Here is a 19,499-nt window from a genome sequence, read left to right as displayed (position 1 = left end):
ATGTAAGGACAGCTTTACATCAAACTTGTAGTTTGCGTGAAAAAACAGGCTCATTGAGTCCCTCCTGCTGCTCCTGCAGCCTTTGGCAGATTGCCAGAATGCATCACGACCGAGCAAAAAGAACCAATCAGAGCCAGGATTGTGTTTGATGGGCTGTCTGACAGCTGTTGCTCACAGTCCCCGCCCCTTTTCCGGGGCTGTAGCATCGTCATTTTTTACAGTGTATGGTCAGAGGAGTAGAAGATGGATTTAGCAACTTTTCTGCTTGAAAGGTAATTACTGCTGCTTGATTTACATTATGTTTAATTTGTAACTGTTACACTAGAACTCTGTGGTGCATGTGTTGTTTGTGAGTGCGCACAGCAACCTCCGTGTGGGCTGCTGTAAGTGACACTGTGTTGTTGCTGCTGCTGCTGAGGTGTGTGCACATAGAGAGAGAAGCGCTGCAGTAATATGCTTTTAACAGAGCATGTTGTATTACTGTGATGTTGCTGTCGGGCTAACGTTAGCTTGTTAGCTCCTCTGAGGGAGGGACTTTGGAAAGTTTGGAGGCAGGGCAAGAGAGCAGCGGGGAGGGAGGGGGAGAGAGGGATCTGAGAGTTGCGGACTGCACCTTTAATGAAGATATGAATGTCTTACAAGTCTTTGAAGTTTGAATGATCATGGTACAATGATCATTATCACAGATCGAGATAACTGCGATACTCTGGCAAATATATTTGGCACTTGACGGAGGTTTTCACTCTTATTTATGAATTACTGATAAATAAATTGTCTCAATGGGACACTGTGAGTTTATATTCCACTCACAATATCTGCTCTGATCAAGTTAGAAAGAGGCTCAGTTTTAATTTCTGATTAAGTTCTGTTGTAACACAGCAAAAAAAATTTAACTTGAGCTTTTATGACTTGTGTCTTATCTCCAGTATCTCTTTAAAAGGCAATCAACATTTTCTCAAGCAGATAGCAGATGAGTTTAATCATAAAACAGTTTGTCATCACATTACTGCAATTGATAACAGTTTACAGGTCAGACATATGCAGTATGTCAAGTTAACCCCAGAGTTTTAACAAAAAGCTTTTCAATTTAAAACAAAATAGCTCAAAAACCATTAAAATAATCCCATGAATAGTCAAATGTATTCAGGGAACAGCTTACAAACTGTCATAGTTGGTCAGTGTGGTGTCTTCTACACTGCCACACCTTTAAAACTGCTAAACACCACCTTTATAATACTATAACACACATGTTTAGTGTACTTTTATTGCCCTGTAATGGAACAGGACAATGAGGGGAATAAGCAGTTTAGAAGTTTCCTTTCATACAAACACGAATTCAAGTAACCAATACTATTTCTTGTAATTAAACCTGAAAAGACAACCTTGACCTTAATCTGGAGTAAAATGTAAAGACAGATCAATGGCTGTTTTTGCGCAGTAATTGATTTTAGTGTTACAGAGTCATATTTGTCAACAGCAATGCTTCTTTTGTTTTAGTTTATTGATGAAAATATGATCATTTTCGTCAAAATTTGGTCATCAGAATCAGTCAAAGGGAAACAATCTAGGTCAATTGTTTCTGTTTACCTCCCATGTCCTTCAGGTTTGTTAAATGGCTACGTGAACAGCATGTTCTCCGTCAGAATAAGTGGTTTGTCAAGGTGGTGTAGAACTAAAGTTAATCTCTTTCTCTCTCTCTCTGCATGAGACTGAATAGAAGACACACCAAATCCTACATATTACAGGATTATCACTTGTTATTCATAGGTTTTTAAAAGATTATAGGATGTTTTCCTGTCATGTTTGTTTTAGCTTTGTTTTGGTTCTGAGTTCAGTAAGTGGGCGGAGCGTGGTCTGGTTGCACAACGCGTAACAATAATATTCTAATGTTTCTTTTAGTCAGGTAAATATCACTTGTATTCGACCCCCCTTTTAAAGATAGGTTTACTCCGTTTGGAATATATTATTTAGCCAAATTTCATTAACTAAATGGTTAGAATGTTGTTATTACATGTGTTTTTTTTTGTACCACAGGTCAGTTATGTATGAGTGCCCTATCATTTAGGCTGTAAATAACAAAGTATATGTGGTATTATGATAACTTACCCATTCAGATACATTAGTCTTAACAGTCATTGGTTATATGTTTCCTAAAGGTGTTTGGATGTTAAATTTGTAAAACAAACAGACTCTTTGCCCTGAAATGCATGTGTTTGCTCATCATGGGGTTTTTTGTTAGAGGGACAGACAGGACAGAGATCATCTGTATTATTTGATCTTAGTCACAGACACAAACTGACCAATCAGGAGAGTGGATGCCTGGGGGGTCAACAGCTCCTGGAAAATGCATATTGATCCTGTGCAAACAGTGCTGGATCCCAAACTGGGACACTAAGACTGAGCCAATTGCTCATTGTGGTCAACAGCTGCAGAGACGGTTAATAAATACTTTATTATACTTTATTGTTTTTTTTATTTTTGTGTAAAAGTGGGATTTCTTTACCATTTGCTGAGATGAAACCTGAGGTTGTTCTGCTGGGATTGGTCCTCCTACTGGATGCTGCGTCAGCTGCAGAGGGTATGCAGGTGCTTCCTTCTTATTTAGTAAAATGTATTATTATCTGACACTATTCACATATGTTTAGTCACAGAAATCTACATATTGTTCAGCAGAAACATGGTAAAACTCTACAAAGTGGTGGTTGCTAACATCTTTGAAGGTTTGCCTTATATCTGTCAACATTAACACTCCTGTCATTTTTCATATCTCCCTAATCAATTCCACGGAAGCACTCAAAATAATATATTTCAGCAAAAAAAGTTAAATGTATTATCTGCAAGCGAGCAGGATCACAACTGCTGAGTAGACGTTTCCTGGCTGGAATCTAAACGGACCATCGATACAAGCACGCACAAAGAAGCAGACAGACAGATAATCAAGCACTAATATGTTTAAGCTGAAGGATTAGCACGGACCAGGGTTGGGGTCAATTACATTTTGAAATTACAATTACGTCTTTGTTGTTCTATGCTCAATTATATCGCAATTACGATTACGTTGACCAGCAATTTTTATTCTAAAAACAATTCAAATTAAAGTTATTATTTTTCCTCTGAAATCAATTACAATTACGATCTCAAAAAAGTTAAATTACAATTGTTGAGCCTTTAATAAATAAGCCCATAGAAGTCAACCTTCCTATTGTGTTAGCTTTTATGATCTCTATGATAACTGGTCGGTTTTGACTCATGTCCTAAATCATCTGTCAAATACAGAAAACTAAATATTATCTATCATCCAATTCGTTTTTAATCTCTTTCTTATCTTTTTAAGCTCTCTCATCCACGAAAATATTGGTAATGATATTTTTTAGTGTGGGCGTCTGAGCATTTTTGGTGCCAGTGTACCCCTCGATTTAAGTTTTTAAATACTAAAATGATCCTCAAGAGAGCTAACAGATAAACTTGATATGAAACATATTTTAATAATTATGTGTTATTCATAAAACTGAAACAAGGTTCCCCAGTTTTGCATTTATTTATATTGTAAATGACAGTTTTTATAGTGTTCATGCCAATTGAAATTACAAATTAAATTCTGATTAGAAATCAATTCTGATTACAACAGCAACAGATTTTTTTCAATTACCAGAGGTGAAAGTAATGGATTACAAGTACTCATGTTACTGTAATTGAGTTGCTTTCATGGGTACTTGTACTTTTTTGAGTATATTCATGAATCAGTAATGTTACTTGTACTTATGTTTTAAACAAAGTATTTAGTTACATTTCTACACCCAACCGTTACTGAGTAAATTATTATTTTTTTGTTTTAAAATGATCAATGGACATTGTTAAACTACAAAAAAGGAAATGACCAGGCAACAATCAAATGCATCACATCGTAGCCGACCAATCAGATTAAACGTAATGCACCGCACAAAAACAACATTGAATGGAGGTTATTTTTTCAGTTTTAGAGTTCATAAATTTAGCTATTTTTTTAATTGAATTCTTAGATGTTATTTTATTTTTTTTAAAGAAATGTACATTTTGAAAAACTCTTAATTTTATACAAATAAATAAATTAAGTCCCAATTGTTCCTTTTTAAGTTTATACATGAGATGTTTACTGTATGCAGGGGAACCGTGGCAAGATTTATTACCAAAAATAAACGTGGAGGGTGATGAAAGTAACTACTAACTTTTACTTTGAGTTCTATTTAATTGACATACATTTTACTTGTACTTGGGTATTTTATGTATGACTTGCTTGTACTCATACTTGAGTACAATTTCAATCAAGTAATAATAGTTCTACGTGAGTAGGATATATCAGTACTTTTAACTCTTTACACCTCTGACGATTACCATTGTAATTATGCCATAATTATAATCAATTACCAATTACACAATTACAATTTTATGATTGACCAAAACCCAAGTGGGGACTGTTGAATTTTACTGGGGTGGCCACAGACCATTTCTTTAGATGAAATTGGCCTTCAGTGCCTCTTTGACTGTGATCAGGGATTGCAGGGATCAAGGTTTGAATAAACTTCCTCTGGGTTGATGAACTTCATAGATCAGGGTCTGGGATGGCACTACGCCATGAGGTTCTAAGGGGTGGAGGGCAATTCCACTATCCATGCAAATGTTTTTATACTCTGGGAGGAAATCTGAACACCAAAGTCCAAGAGAGTCCATACAGTTTTTCACAGCTAGCATGTTTAGCAGTTCGGAACTGTTATTGCTGTTAGTGCTTTTTAGGCTAGCACAGAATCGCTACATGTTGTCGCACACAGATCGATCTAACTGTATCCCCTCAGAGTCCTGCACTGGCCGATGTGGCACCTTCGACCCGCAGAGTAAATGTCAGTGTGACTCCATGTGTGTTTACTACGGCAGCTGCTGTGGAGACTTTTACACGATCTGTCCCCGAAAAAGTCAGTTCTGTAGAAAAAAGAATCAAAGCAAACCAAAGCCATTAGTCTCTCTGTTTAAACATCCTCATCTTCTCCCTGTGATGTGATGTGTATACCTTCAGTTGCTCGAGGGGACACGTTTGACGAGCCAGAAGAAGTCACACCAACAACCCTGAATCTCAGTGATATAATCAACACCGTCCCACCAACTGCAGACACCATCCCGACAACTGTCCCACAATCTGCAGACACCATCCCGACAACTGTCCCACAATCTGCAGACACCATCCCGACAACTGTCCCACAATCTGCAGACACCATCCCCACAACTGTCCCACAATCTGCAGCCCCCAACACCACCCAAGCAAACACCCCAGCTGTGGACCCCGATGCAGCGCCCTGCAGTGGACGACCTTTTGATGCTTTTCTGCAACTGAAGAACGGCTCAGTGTTTGCATTCAGAGGTGAACCAACACTTGATACATCTAATTGGTATTAGATATTCATCTGTTCGTCATCATAATAGCAAAATAATGAAACTTCACTTGTGTAGGACTATAGTTCAGCTGATTTAACTTTTTAAAAACAATAACACATGTGACTCGTGTGGAGGGGAAACCTGATATCTTACATTTGGAAACTAGATTAAAGAGATTTGCCGTGGGTTTAATAATATCCTATTGAGTTCTTATAAGGTGAAATATGTAAACCTACATTTTCAGTTAAAACGATATAGCAGGTGAGTTCATTTCTGTATATATGTATTTTTTTTTCCTTCTTTAATTCTTTATTATGAGTAAGAATTTAAAAAGGGGTTTAAATGTTACATTTAGTGGACATCAAACACTGTTTTGTTTTTATTTTTTCCAGGTGTATATTTCTTTGAGCTGGATGATAAATCTGTACTTCCTGGTTACCCCAAACTGATTCAAGATGTTTGGGGGATCCCTGGCCCCGTCAGTGCCGCATTCACACGCATCAACTGTCAAGGAAAAACCTACATTTTTAAGGTATATGTTAGATTCAGGATGTTTTTTGTTTGTTTTTTTAAATGATCAAGCTTTCAGGTGGAGGATAGAATCTTGCGAAACCATGTATCTTAAGGCTTTGTTTAAGGGTGTGCACTAAAGCATTCATTGATATGCATTGTTGAATTGCTCATGAAGTAAATGGTAATTGTCTCTCACATCATGTTATCACTGCACTGTTTGATCTGTTAACCACATTTACCTATGGTTCATCCATTGGGAACCACTGTAGGTCTTTCCTGAAGTCACTGTGGAATACAGAAACTTAATTAGCAGGCACCGTACTCTAAAGGCAGTGGCTATCCGTGCGGTTGCCGTATCAATGTACCGACATTCTATCTTTACGCAGCCCCCCTATTTGGCCAGTTTAGGTCACGCGATAGGTCAGTCTTTGGTCAGTTTAGGTCGCTTGACTAAGCCTAAACCTTACCCTAAACCAAACCCTAAAAATTGTAGCGATATTGGGTTATAACCTAACCCTAACCCTAACCAAACCCTAAACCTAATCCTAACTCTGTGTACTTCGGTGACCGTACCAATAGCACCGGGGGTTGTCCGTACGGCAACCGTATAGACACTTCCTACTCTAAATCCTGAACATGAACACACTGCTGACACTAAACCTCAAAGCTTTAACTTTCTTGCTTCCTTGTGTCTTAGGGGAACAAGTACTGGAGGTTTGACGGGGACATGTTGGATAAAGACTATCCAAGAGACATTTCCGTGGGCTTCGATGGCATTCCTGATGACATTGATGCTGCATTTGCGGTACCAGCAGCAAGTCATCGTGGGAACGAAAAAGTCTATTTTTTCAAAGGTGTGCTCTATACTTTGGCCTTCTTTGAATCTTGTATTATTGGCATAGCAAGCCCTGCTATTGCCTACTTTGTCTTTTGATTTGGTATCATGTTGGCATTGCATAAAACTATGGTTGTCAGCTTTGACAAACTCAAACCACACATGCAAAAGTTTCATCCTAATGCCCTGACGAAGTCCTATTTTGTTTGTTTTGTTCTAGGCGACAAATATTATCAGTATGAATTTAAGCACCAGCCGTCCCATGAGGAGTGCGTCCGCATCAGCAGGTCCTCGCCATCAATGCTGTTCACACATTATACCGACCTCTACTGCGATCAGACCTTGGAGGATCTCTTCACACAGCTCTTTGGAAGCTCCAGTAAAGCCAGTGAACCTGTTTTTAACTATATTATAGTATGAACTGGTGTTTTCTAAAGCATTGTTCTTTCTTTTCACTCAGTGAGCAGTCACCAAACAAGTCCACGCCTTATCAACAGGGACTGGCAGGGCATCAGACCCCCAGTAGATGCCATCATGGTTGGTCAAGTCCATTTAACACCCAAACCCACACGATTACCGTCAATTCCATCAAGGAGACGGAGCAGTAGGAAGCGGAGGCCAGCGAGGAGGGGAGGAGCGCGAAGAAAGTCACGTGACTTTCTGCTTGATGATCTTTGGTTTAGTGATGATTTATTTGACCTCGGGCCCTACAGCGACCTCTTTGAGGAGAGTCCCGTCCAGGAATATAGAGAAACCCCTGTTCAAAACGTGTATTTTTTCAAAAGAGGTAAGTTCATTATTTCTTCAAATGAGTCAAGCTGTGTTAACAGTCAAATAACTGGGTCCACCTTTTCTTTCCAACTTCAGATAAATACTTCAGGGTGTCTCTGCAGACCAAACGTGTGGACACTGTTGTCCCTCCGTACCCAAGATCCATTGCAAAATACTGGCTGGGTTGTGATCATGAAGAAGCAGCTGATGTATCGAGAGCAGAAAAAAGATAAAGCTGCCAAAAACTCAGCTCTACTTAACACAAAATAAACCATTTTTTCCCTGTGATCCTACTATGGTATTACTGTGTCAGAGTAATAATGTTTCATGAAATCTCCTGCTGTTTTTGCACTTATGTTAAAAAGCCCTTAAAGGATCTTTATAAACAATGGAAAATTGCATGATGTAGTAAATTTAGATATCAGTGTTCAGTGTTCTTTAAATCTATGTTCAGGTAGATAAGTGCATAAACCTTTAGTAGGTGCCGACCTTTTTGATTTAAGTGGTAGAATAGCTTTGAGTGGTAAAATATGAAAACGGCACACAAAATCAACACAAAAAAATGTGTTTGTTTGGGTTTTTGTTCGGATCGTTTTCATCATGAGGGTCAATAAAATGCTGCTGGATTGACTACGATTCTTTTTTTTGTCACTGACTAAGCTTTTTTTTCTCCCATCATTCATGTATTTCAATATTCTAAACTACAAAAACTTCCTTCAATTTATACATTTTGAAAATCACATTGCTAAACTCTATGTTGAGGAGTCCTCGTGGCCCACATTGGTGAGAATTTACTGAAATATAATTTTTTTTTTTATTCCTTTTTGATTGTGGGTGAACTATGATGTTTAGATCTTTAGACATTAGGTATAGATACTGTAATGCCATTATACAGAGACAATAATAATGCATTGGATTTTATATAGCACTTTATAATAGACACTCAAAGCGCTTTACAGTATAGTGTACAAGCATGCTGAACTTTTGATTGATTTATATTTGCTATAAAACTATCCAAAAGGAAATCTAATTTTTTTAAAAAAAGAGATATAAATGGTCCATTTGATTATTCCTCCTGTCTGAATTCTGACAGGCAACTCTTATATGCCTTTCAGTACATAAAAAAGCGCTGCTTTGTCTGTTTTAATGTATTTATTTCCAATTTCTTAATCGTGAAACTAAGAAAAGCTTTCCGGAAGGAAAAGGCACCGCTGGGATTCGAACCCAGGATCTCCTGTTTACTAGACAGGCGCTTTAACCAACTAAGCCACGGCGCCTCACACCGTCATCTCGCCGCCCTAAGCGTTTAAAAAAAATCAACATGACCAACTTCGACACATTTTTATCTATTTATTTGCTTTATTTGCATTTTGATGATTATACATGTTTTAATACATATTTCCAAAATATAACAACAACACACGTAATAAATAGCTTTAATAAAAAGTTTACCTTAATCAGACCAAAAGTATTCATCATAGGAATAAACATCATTCATTAAAGGAATGTTCATATTTGGAAAATTGCAGTCATCAATCACATCTGGAAGGCCCAGCCCACTAAGATGGTCCATGGTGGATGAGAAATCTGTGCCCAGGTGAGTCTGTGCACTCTCTGGTCTTCCTTGTAGTTCATTTCCTGAACACCAGATGCTTCCTGGTTCCTGGGATCTCCTCACATCCCGAAGAACTTCTTCAAAATCATCCGGCAGGTCCAATCCTAAGAGTTCACCATTGTCAGACACACACGGGTTGCTTTCTTTAAAGGGTGCACTTTGTTTTAAATCATCCACGGTGGTTCCTGGGAGATCCGGGAGGAAGTTGGTGGGTGAACAATAGTGTGAACCTTGGTTGTCCAGGAGGAGTGAGAGTTTGGTGGACTGGGGGAGACTTGGTGCAGGGTAGCCTGGTGGGGAAGGTAGGCTAGGAATGGAAGAATGCTGAGTGAGGGGTGGATTCAGTGGGATTGTATATTGGGCTTGCAAATAATGGTCCGTTGGTTTTTGTTCTGCTTTGTTGGTTTTCTTGCTCTTAAAATAGCGAGCGCGGCGATTTTGAAACCAAACCTGTAGGAGAACACATGAAATTATTAGGTGCTGAACGCTCAATCAAACTTAACGCCCAAACCAACCACGCTCGGTAATTCTTACCTGAATTTTAGATTCTGGTAGTCCTGTGATAAAAGAAAGCGACTCCTTGGTTTTGATGTCGGGGTACTGGAAGACGGAGAAGGCCCGCTCTAACTTGCTCAGTTGGGCTTTGCTAAAGGTTGTGCGCTTTCGCCGACGTGGGATTTCCGTGTGAGGAACATCATGACGCTCTAGAGTGGACAAAAAGATGGGATCATTAACAACACGTGTGAAACTCAAGGATTGGGGGCCAAATCTGGCCCTTTAGGGCATCTAATTTGACGTGCAGGCAAAAGTAAAAATGACAGAGAAATCATTAAATATTGTGTAAGTTACTAAATATTTCAATGCTATTCCAGCCCCCCAAATATACATTATTATCACTATAACACATGATTTTAGTCATTTTTACATGTGAATTGTTGAATAATTCTACAAACACTACAAAATTACTCACAAAAATTGTTAAGAAAATGAGGAGATTGAGGGGATACTGCTGCAAACAGATTGCCAATGTCTTACTTAGTGTATATATGCATTTATACATGAAAATGTAACTTATGGCACATTAATGTCAAAATTGCTCCTTTTTTCCAACCCAAAATCTGCAGCCGACTTAAGATCAAACTGCTTCGTAATTGGCCCCAGAGGGAAAATGAGTTTAAGACTATCGATTTACAGATTTACCATTTATTATACCAAATGACATGGCTGGAGATGAAGTGAATAATCGGTCTCGAAATAATTAAATTAAACTTTAAAGGCTGATGAACAGAAAGATTTAAATTGTCTCTGCAGTCAAGGCTTCTGGTAGACTCTGATTTTGGTAATACAAAAAAATGAAAAATTTAGGAAGCGTGTGATCGTTTTTGTTTTTTCTGATAACTTTCTTGCCTCCCAAAGGTGTATTATGTTTTATTATTTGTCAGTATTGCACACTAGGTACGTTAATCCATTTGTTTTACTGGTGATTACTATTACTGCATCACTGTGGATAATTCATGTTTTAATCACATGCTTGAATGCAGTTAGAAAACTTCTGAACCCATTTTCCACCGGAAACAAACAATAAATGTACCGGATTATGAATGCTGGTTGTGGAAGTTTCAGAATAAAAGCGCGATTAAACGTATAATTAACCAGTAAATGGCAAAAATCCATATAGCCTACTAAAAATCAAATACGGGAGAACAGTTGGTCATAGTAAACCAACAACTGATCGATAGTTTTAGTAGTTTTTAACCTACCTTTGCTGTGTATATCCATGCAGGCCGCAGGCCGCTGTTGTCCCGGGTAAAAGTGGCGCATCTGGTAAGAAGTACAGTGTGTAAATTCTAATCCAAACGCCATCCTCCCTCTGCGTCTTGTGTCGCGTAAATGTGCAGGTTGGAGGCTTTCATACCTTTGCTGGAGGTATTTATTCAAAGAATCCCGTCACACCCCCACTTTTTACGCACCTAGGATAGCGTCGCTAGACACGTGTCTTTGATATGGGGCTCACCTACTGGTCGACAGTGTCTGTTTAATCACCGGTAACCCTATGGGAAGCCCATACACACATTTTCAACATCATTTATTTTACAAATTCCATTTAGGTCCACATTGAAGCATATGTCCTGCTTTTATTCCCTGCAAAGCAGAGGATGCGCTTTTTAGTCATGGTGCGTAAAAGGGAGCAGCTTGGAGTGTGGCACTGGAAGTGTATTGAAGTGTTTGGAGTGTGATGCTTGAGTCAACTGAAGTGCATGGAGGTGACAAATTTGACTACTTTTATTCTGCTTCCTTCTCGCCTTCGTTTCCACTCTGTCGAGACAACAAAAACACCGGAATAAGACAGAATCCAGTGCGCAGACGCCTCCCGTCCTGGTGTCAGACAAGTGAGGCCACTACACTACAGTACACAGAATTTAAAACTAAAGAGAAAGGTGAAGCTAATTTCATATCACACAATGTCAACCATATTTGTTGGAAGCGTGAATGTATTGGCCGCTGATTGTAAAGTTGCGAATGCTAAAATCAATAGCAATTTTTTTTTTTGTTTTGTTGTTGCAACATTTAGCAAAAAAAAAAGGGAAAAAAAGCACGTTTAAAAAAACGCAGATTAATTTTTTTTAATGTTAATTTTCACCAAATTTACAGCAATATTTGTGAAATTTGTAATATTTTTCTTCTCGTGAAAATATAATGTCAATTTTATAACATTTATAAATGTTAAATCTAAATGGTAAATGTAAATCTTAAATGTTAAATCTAAATCTAAATGTTAAATCTAAATGTTAAATGATAAATCTGAATGTTAAATGATAAATCTGAATGTTAAATGTAAACCTAAATGTTAAATGTAAATCTTAAATGTTAAATCTAATTCTAAATATTAAATCTAAATGTCACAGGTGAAATTAAATATTTAGCTATTATGCAAATTCACCGGAATTAGCTTTTATTTTGGTACTCCCGGTGAATTAGCTAAATATTTAGTTTCACCCGTGACATTTAGATTTAACAGTTCGATTTAACTTTTAAATTCAACATATGGACTTAACATTTAGATTTCACTTTTAGATTTAGATTTTACATTTAGATTTAGATTTTACATTTAGATTTAGATTTTACATTTAGATTTAGATTTTACATTTAGATTTAGATTTTACATTTAGATTTAGATTTTACATTTAGATTTAGATTTAACTTAGATTTAGATTTAACATTTAAATTTAATATCTAACATTCAAATTTAAAAGAAATATCACAAATTTCACAAAAATTGCTGTAAATCTGGTTAAATCATGAGGAAAAAAAATTTCACACGTTTTTCCAACGTGATTTGTGGCTAAATGTTGCTGTTTATTTTAACAGGCGCAAATTTACAATCGGCACTCTATATAAATGGGCTTTTCCCCCGTTATGATCATCTTTTTGTGTTGTTTTTCTCTTGTGAGTAATACTCAACCTAAAAAAAAAAAACAATCATGCTCTGATTGGCTTTTACCTCCCGTGGAGTGTGTGTCATCTAGTCACAGAATCTCTTCTCCCACAAACAATAGGAAAATCACTCAACCACTAAAAGGGCCTCACATTACCAGTCTTCCACTGAAACCAACCACACAACACAATGACAATGCTCAGTCGAAACTGGCTCACATGCTGTCCCTCAATCAGATGTATATGGAGAACAATGAATCCTATAAATCACTGCATCTGACTGATTTGTGACTGTAACATATTACTGAATAAAACATGTGTCAAACTCATGGCCCGGGGGCCAAATCCGGGCCCATTGGACCATCCAATTCGGCCCACAGGAGAAAGTAAAAGTTACAGAGAAAACATGAATCTTTTTACAATTTTTTTCATGACAACAATGCATGTTTTGTTGTAGTAATTGAATAAATGCATTTGTTTTATTGCATAATTTTGACCATCACCAGCCCTCCCCAAGGAAGGGCAAGAAAAACTTTAATAAAGGGAGAATTTAAAAAGAGAGAGCAGTGTTAGACCTAGGTGAGGGGAAAGGGAACAGGGAAGAGGGAGTCAGGGTAGGAAAACGGAAAGGGTGGGGCAGAGTCAAATGTTTTAAGGTGAGAGTGAAATGTGACATTATAGCTGTGCATATTGTGCTTATTGTGTTGTGTAATCAGTTAAGCCAGTCTGGTATAAATGAAGCTCGTCACATGATTGCGATCATTGGTAATGGTAAACAGTTGAAAAAAACTCAAAAATAATACAAAATCCTTCAATTTTCCTCAGTTTATGAGATGAAATTGAATAGAAGTTGGTCACAAATTCTAGAAAATTTAAAGTGAAGATCCTGTTGGGACTGGTATTATCACTTATGGCTGGGATATTGTTGGTTTTTTACACTTTTTGTATTTTACGTATACGTGGAAGTGCAATAATGTTGATTAATTTCCTCGCATAAAATCTGTGGCCCACTTGAGGTCAAACTGCTCCGTATTTGGCCCCTGAACCCAAAAGGAATTTGACACCCCTGGTAGGTATAAAAGAAAGGCACGACAATGACATACTGACATGGGACTCATCCACAGCTTTAAAGGGCAAACCAGTCCATTAGGTGGCAGCATTGAACCATTTCCAAACTTTGTTTAAGTTGACCTTTGACATTCTGGAGATGAAAAAATCAAATCAACTCATACAATCACTGAAGAATTTAAAAATAAAAGCAAAAAGAACTGCAGGTACACAATTACTTAGCTATAGATGAAAAAAAAAAGTATATATAAAACATTTTCAAAATGGCCTTTTTAAGGAAATAAGTTAGGTAAATAATCCCATACTGTGGCAAAACATCTGTTTAATGTAAAGAAAATCATAAATGAAATACCTATAAATAACTGTTGCAATAGCATTATCCAGTTTGTTCCAGTCTGAGAATTTGGTCTGTGGCAGGACGAGTAGAGGCCTGTTAACATGCTTTCCCTGCAGGGTCACATGTATCACAGCCAGGGTACATTTTCATTGCAAATTTTGTATTTTCAGTCATTGAAGTTTGAATAAAATGCAACTTAGTTTTAGTCGGGATTTAGATATCACTAGTTTTAGTCAAATGACAATAAGATTTCACTATTATGCTATATATTCAAGTCTAAAATTTAGACTAAAATACACACAGCATAATAGTTTATGTTTCACTCATACCATCGATCAACCTGAGATGTGATGGAATTATTGTTTTGTAAATACACACAGACAGATTTGATGTGATCATTGCATTAGACCACGTGATTGCATGAGTTCTGATTGGATTTTGTCACGAAAAAAAAACTGTATATATTTTTTTCTATTAGTTAACAAAAATATCTATAAATTATGATATTGTTTTCATTCACATGTATTTTATTAATCAGTCATAATTTTGAGAAATGTAGTTGAAAAACTATGACAAAAATATTTAGTCAACAAAATGAGCCCAGCTTTGACTGATCACTTTAGCTCTTTTATAGCTTGTGTTAACAATCAAAGCATATCTCATGAATGAATGTCAAACTTGAAATTATTTTGTACTTCAATCCTAAAGAAAAAAAAAAAACTTTTCTGGAAGTTGGTTTTTGTGAATTCAAACAAAAATCCCAAATTCATACGAATGCCGCAAATGGCTGCTCCGGTGTGTTGATGTGTCTCCTCTCACTGCAACTACCTAGTCAAATTCCTCGTATTGTTCTAAACTGTACCTGGTCAATAAAGCTGATTCTGATTCTGATTCTGATTCTGATTCTGATAGAAAGACACAAATATGTGTTTATTAACTATTGTAGGGACTCTGTTTGGCCCTGTGGTCCATTCTCTACAATACACAAGCTGCCCTTTATCTCCATGACGCTGTTTAAAAGCCACTAACTCAGGTGTGCCATGAGAAAATGTCGCTTCTTAAAAAAAAAAAAAAAAAAAAAAAAGGATTTGCACTCAGATGTGATTAACGCTCTACCCTCCTCTTTGTCACCTCCATCCTACTTCCCTCACAATACGCAAACACTGCTCCTCAGGCTTGTTTGATGTGGAAACTCCATCCACGTTTCCTGCCAATCTGACCTGAGACATTACTGAGCTGATATTTGTTGCTCCATGGCTTCTGTCCTGTGAGGTATGGAGCCTCTTTGTCTGTGCCTGGGAAGTAGAAGCTCAGTGTGATTTCCAGCTTGGCTCTGGATTTAAAGAACTTCAGCAATTTCAAAGGAACCATGAGACAACATTTACAGGTAGGGCTGTATAAAAAAAAAATACAGGGGCTTCACAGCCTATGAGGAGGAGACTGAAATATTCTGACAGTATAAGAATAAATAGCAGCTTCAGTCTGATTCCGAGTGGAGAAGCAGGAATGTATTTTTTTTTTTTTTTAATTCCTTTTTTTAAAATTCTTTAGAGAAACATAATGGTAAAGTTCACATAAACATTGTGACATCAAAATGTGCAGAGACAAACAATAATAGGAACGATACGCACTTATTTTTTATATTGTTTACCCCAAATCATCCAAAATGATGCGACTTCAATTCCATTTCTTTGGGTGTTTTTTGGGTTTTGTTGACTTCCCTGATGTTCTTTTGTTGAAACAGGTCACACAGTGAATCTACTCACACAGTGAATCTAGAATAGAAGAAAAAAAAACTGTTCAATTATCTGATTGGTTTGGAAACAACAAGAAATGAATGTTGGGTTGATTGTCGTCTCTAAATTGGCCGTAGAAGTCAATGTGAATGTCTGTCTGTGTGTTGCCCTGCAATGGACTGGCGCTGGGTGTTCCCCCTAACACCCCATGAGAGCTTGAAATAGGCACCAGCAGACCCCCAACCCTTAAAAAAAAAAAAGGAACAAACGGGTCAGAAAAGGGATGGATGGATCCTGAACGCCCAACAACTAGGAGCATCAGTGGAAATAAGAAAAATGAAGAAAAAAACTCACTAAAAATGGTGTGTGACAGATTTTGGGGTCCCAACCCCCAATTTCTAGGATTGACGCCAGTACAGGCTAAATAAATAAAAGCTTCTTTACGTGAAGAAAACAGAAACATCAGGCTGGACCTTCATCATGTCTAAGAGAATCTCATGATTGTCAAACCTGAAGTGTGAGACAAAAAGCAGCCTTAGAAGAGATGTACATATATACATATTTTTAGATGTGCTTATTTAAATAAACATCATCAATTTAACATATTCTATATAGGCCCTCTGCTTTGGAATAGTTTACCTCCCCCAATAAGATTCATATATCCTCATTCTCACTCTTTAAAAAGCAGTTTAAAAAACAACAACCTCTTATCCATTTATAAGTTATCCTACATTACATCTAAATACTTCATGTCCTGTCTCACTTTCCTCTGTGCCTTTTCACCTCGATTACAATCCACGTGTATGTATTTGCATGTGTATACGGGCGTATGTATATATGTGCATATATGTTTTAATTTGGTATTTCTTTTTTTATCTTCGATTAATATTTAGTTTATCATTTCCATTGTCTTTTGACATATGAATTGTGCATTTTGTATCGTGATTTTATAAAGTGTTTAATTGTTAGCCTTTATTTTAAATTGATCGTGTTTATTGGGGTCGAAGTTTTATACGAGCGCTTCGGGCTTTGTTTCCTCCCTGCACCTTTAATGCTGTTTATTTCTTTAATGTGTGCTAAATAAATAAATTAGATAGATAGATAGATAGATAGATAGATAGATAGATAGATAGATAGATAGATAGATAGAGAATGGTATTCCTCAGGGAAGCGTAATAAGCCCTTTGTTATTTTCCATCATGATTAATGACGGTTGAAGAAATTGAAAATGGCATTGGACGATCACTTGTTGCAGATGATGGGGCAATATAGATAAGGGGAAGAAAGCAAGACTTCATTTTCAGAAAAATACTAAGAGCTATTTTTAAAAAAGGAGGAATGGTCCTTTAAATGGGGATTCAGATTTTCAGTTGATAAAACCAAAATAATGTCATTTACAAGGAAAAGAATATAGAAAGTGATCTGAAAATGAAATTGTATAATTAAGAGCTAGAGAGAGTGAAATACTTTTTTAGGAGTATGGTTTGATAAAAGAATGATGTGGGTGTTAGAGAGAGAAGATGTATCTGGATATAATTGATATTTTGCAAAAAGAGTCAGACAGTAAATGTTATAAGATTGTATTTCAGCATCTTAGACAAACAAAGTTAATAGAGAGGATTTATTTATTTTATTTTATTTTATTTTTTCCCCTAAGTTATACATTAGTGTTGGTAAACATACTGGTTCACACTCCTTACCAGTAGGTGGCGGAAATACACTATTCAATTGATTGGCAACCGCCAATAAACTCAACAAGAAGAAGAAGATGCTAAAGCTAGGGGGCGTGGCAGTCCCGCCCCTCTGTCTAGGAGGGGTGTGACCTAACGGTGAAGGCGGACCTGGCTCTAGTCTCTACTGCTTGTTATTGTGGTCGCTTCGTTCTGTTCGTCAGTGGAAGATCTCACCGTCTGAAGACGAAGGAAAATCCGGATATTTCTGCGTACACGTCCTTTGAGAGTCTGAAGGTAAGAGAGAACTAATGGCGGATGTTTGTCACTCTCTCTCTCCGCACTTTGTTACATAATAACAGGCAGACTTTAAGCAGCTGGACCAAGAGCCAGGACATTGATTCACTGAACATTAACCCACTGAAAGGCCACACTTTAGGACTATAAAAGCTATACAATATGGATGTTATCGTCACCTTAAAGCCGCTACGTAGCCTGCACAGACGCTGTGTCCCGGATGTAGGGTTGCTGCAGTGCTACTGGTCGCCACTAGGGGGCGTTGGATGGCTCATCAAGTGCGATGACAACGCACTCCCTGTTTGTGGATAAACGGGGAGAAACCAGCTCAGTCAACAATAAGAGAAACGTTAGTAACATTTGCATAAGTCAGCACATTAAAGTACACAAAATGCAGTACATATAAACATTATGACTGCATGGTATTCATTCAAAACGCCCCCAAAACTCACATGTTGCAATGTGTTTAATGAATGGATGTCAAACACAAAGCTCATGGATTAAAAACCAAAGGTGAAAAGAGTACTGATATATATCCTACTCAAGTAAAAGTACTCTTACTTGTTCCAAATTGTACTCAAGTACAAGTACGTCATACATAAAATACTCAAGTAAAAGTAAAACGTAGCTGAATTTGATAGTATTCAAAATAAAAGTTACTAGTTACATTCATTATATTTGATAATAAATCTTGCCACGATTCCCTTACACACAGTAAACATCTCATGTATAAACTTAAAAAGGAAGAGACGAGATCGTGTACAAATGGAACCTAATTTATTTTCCACAAAGGCATCTGTAATTAAAATTAAAGGTTTTTCAAAACTCACATTTAATTTTTTTTTTAATAAAACACCACCAATGAATTCAATTAAAAATCTCAGGCTCTAAGAATAGCTACATTTATTAACGCTAAAACTGAGAAAATAACCAGCATTCAATGCTGTTTTGGCACCGTGCATTACATTTAATCTGATTGGTCGGCTATGATGATTGTAGTTTCACAATGTCTGTTGAATGTTCTGAAACAATAAATAATAATTTACTCAGTAACAGATGGCTGTTGAAATGTTACAAATTACTTTTAAAACATTCTTAAGTACAAGTAAAAGTACTGATTGAAAAATATACTCAAAAAGGACCCATAAAAGCAACTTAGTTGCAGTAACATGGGTACTTGTAATCTGTTACTTTCACCTCTGGTCAGAACTAGTCTTACATATGGTCTTATATAGTTGTTAAGAGTGAATAATAATAAGTCTTAACAGGATGTCTGAACTGTCTCCTCTGCTGTGTGGATCAGCACCATGGGTACTATATTATAATATGCTCAAGAGAACTTGAATACTTGGAAAATTGCTGTATCTTGAAAATTAATTGATAAATGTTTCCACGTACCCCCCAGCATTGTGTTCATGGACCCCTATGGGTGTGGGTACCCCTGGTTGCGAACCACTGCTGTAGGTCTTCAGGTACTTCTTACTTGATTTGACTAAGCATCCTTTGTTTTAAGTGAGAGAGAGAGTTGTAACATTCTCTGCAAATCTGTGGTGTTCAAGTTGTACATTTCAAGACTAAAAACTAAAACTTTACTTTACTTAAAATGATTTTACCGAATTTGAAAAGAAAGAAAAAACACATACAACATCCATTCTCATATTAAGTTGCAACAAAAAACTATAACAAATTATAATACTGTTGATTGTTGTTATAAAAAGCTTTTAATGTACAGGATGATTTGGGATTTTGGTATTTTTTAACAACAAAGTAATATCTGAACACATAAATGCATGTTAGAATTATCTGCCTACAAATTAAA

The 19,499-nt window shown here is 36.8% G+C and overlaps 1 protein-coding gene and 1 non-coding gene across 2 annotated transcripts; one reads left to right on the top strand and one right to left on the bottom strand.

Moving 5' to 3' along the window:
- The first annotated feature begins 2,514 nt into the window (after positions 1-2,514).
- On the top strand, positions 2,515-7,795 carry vtnb (vitronectin b). The gene is made up of 9 exons (XM_028466961.1): positions 2,515-2,578; positions 4,830-4,946; positions 5,048-5,107; positions 5,207-5,389; positions 5,796-5,935; positions 6,614-6,770; positions 6,972-7,130; positions 7,212-7,538; positions 7,619-7,795. Exons 1-9 carry the CDS (start codon positions 2,515-2,517, stop codon positions 7,753-7,755), a joined length of 1,344 nt encoding a protein of 447 aa, XP_028322762.1. The 3' UTR covers positions 7,756-7,795.
- A 930-nt stretch (positions 7,796-8,725) lies between these two features.
- Positions 8,726-8,799, bottom strand: trnat-agu (transfer RNA threonine (anticodon AGU)). Its single transcript has one exon. It is a non-coding gene; the product is annotated as a tRNA-Thr (tRNA).
- Between the last annotated feature and the right edge of the window lie 10,700 nt (positions 8,800-19,499).

The sequence above is a fragment of the Gouania willdenowi genome, chromosome 14, assembly GCF_900634775.1.
Source record: "Gouania willdenowi chromosome 14, fGouWil2.1, whole genome shotgun sequence".
NCBI lineage: Eukaryota > Metazoa > Chordata > Actinopteri > Blenniiformes > Gobiesocidae > Gouania > Gouania willdenowi.
The sequence above is the reverse complement of the archived record's forward strand: the minus strand, read 5'-3'. Positions and strand labels throughout refer to the sequence as shown.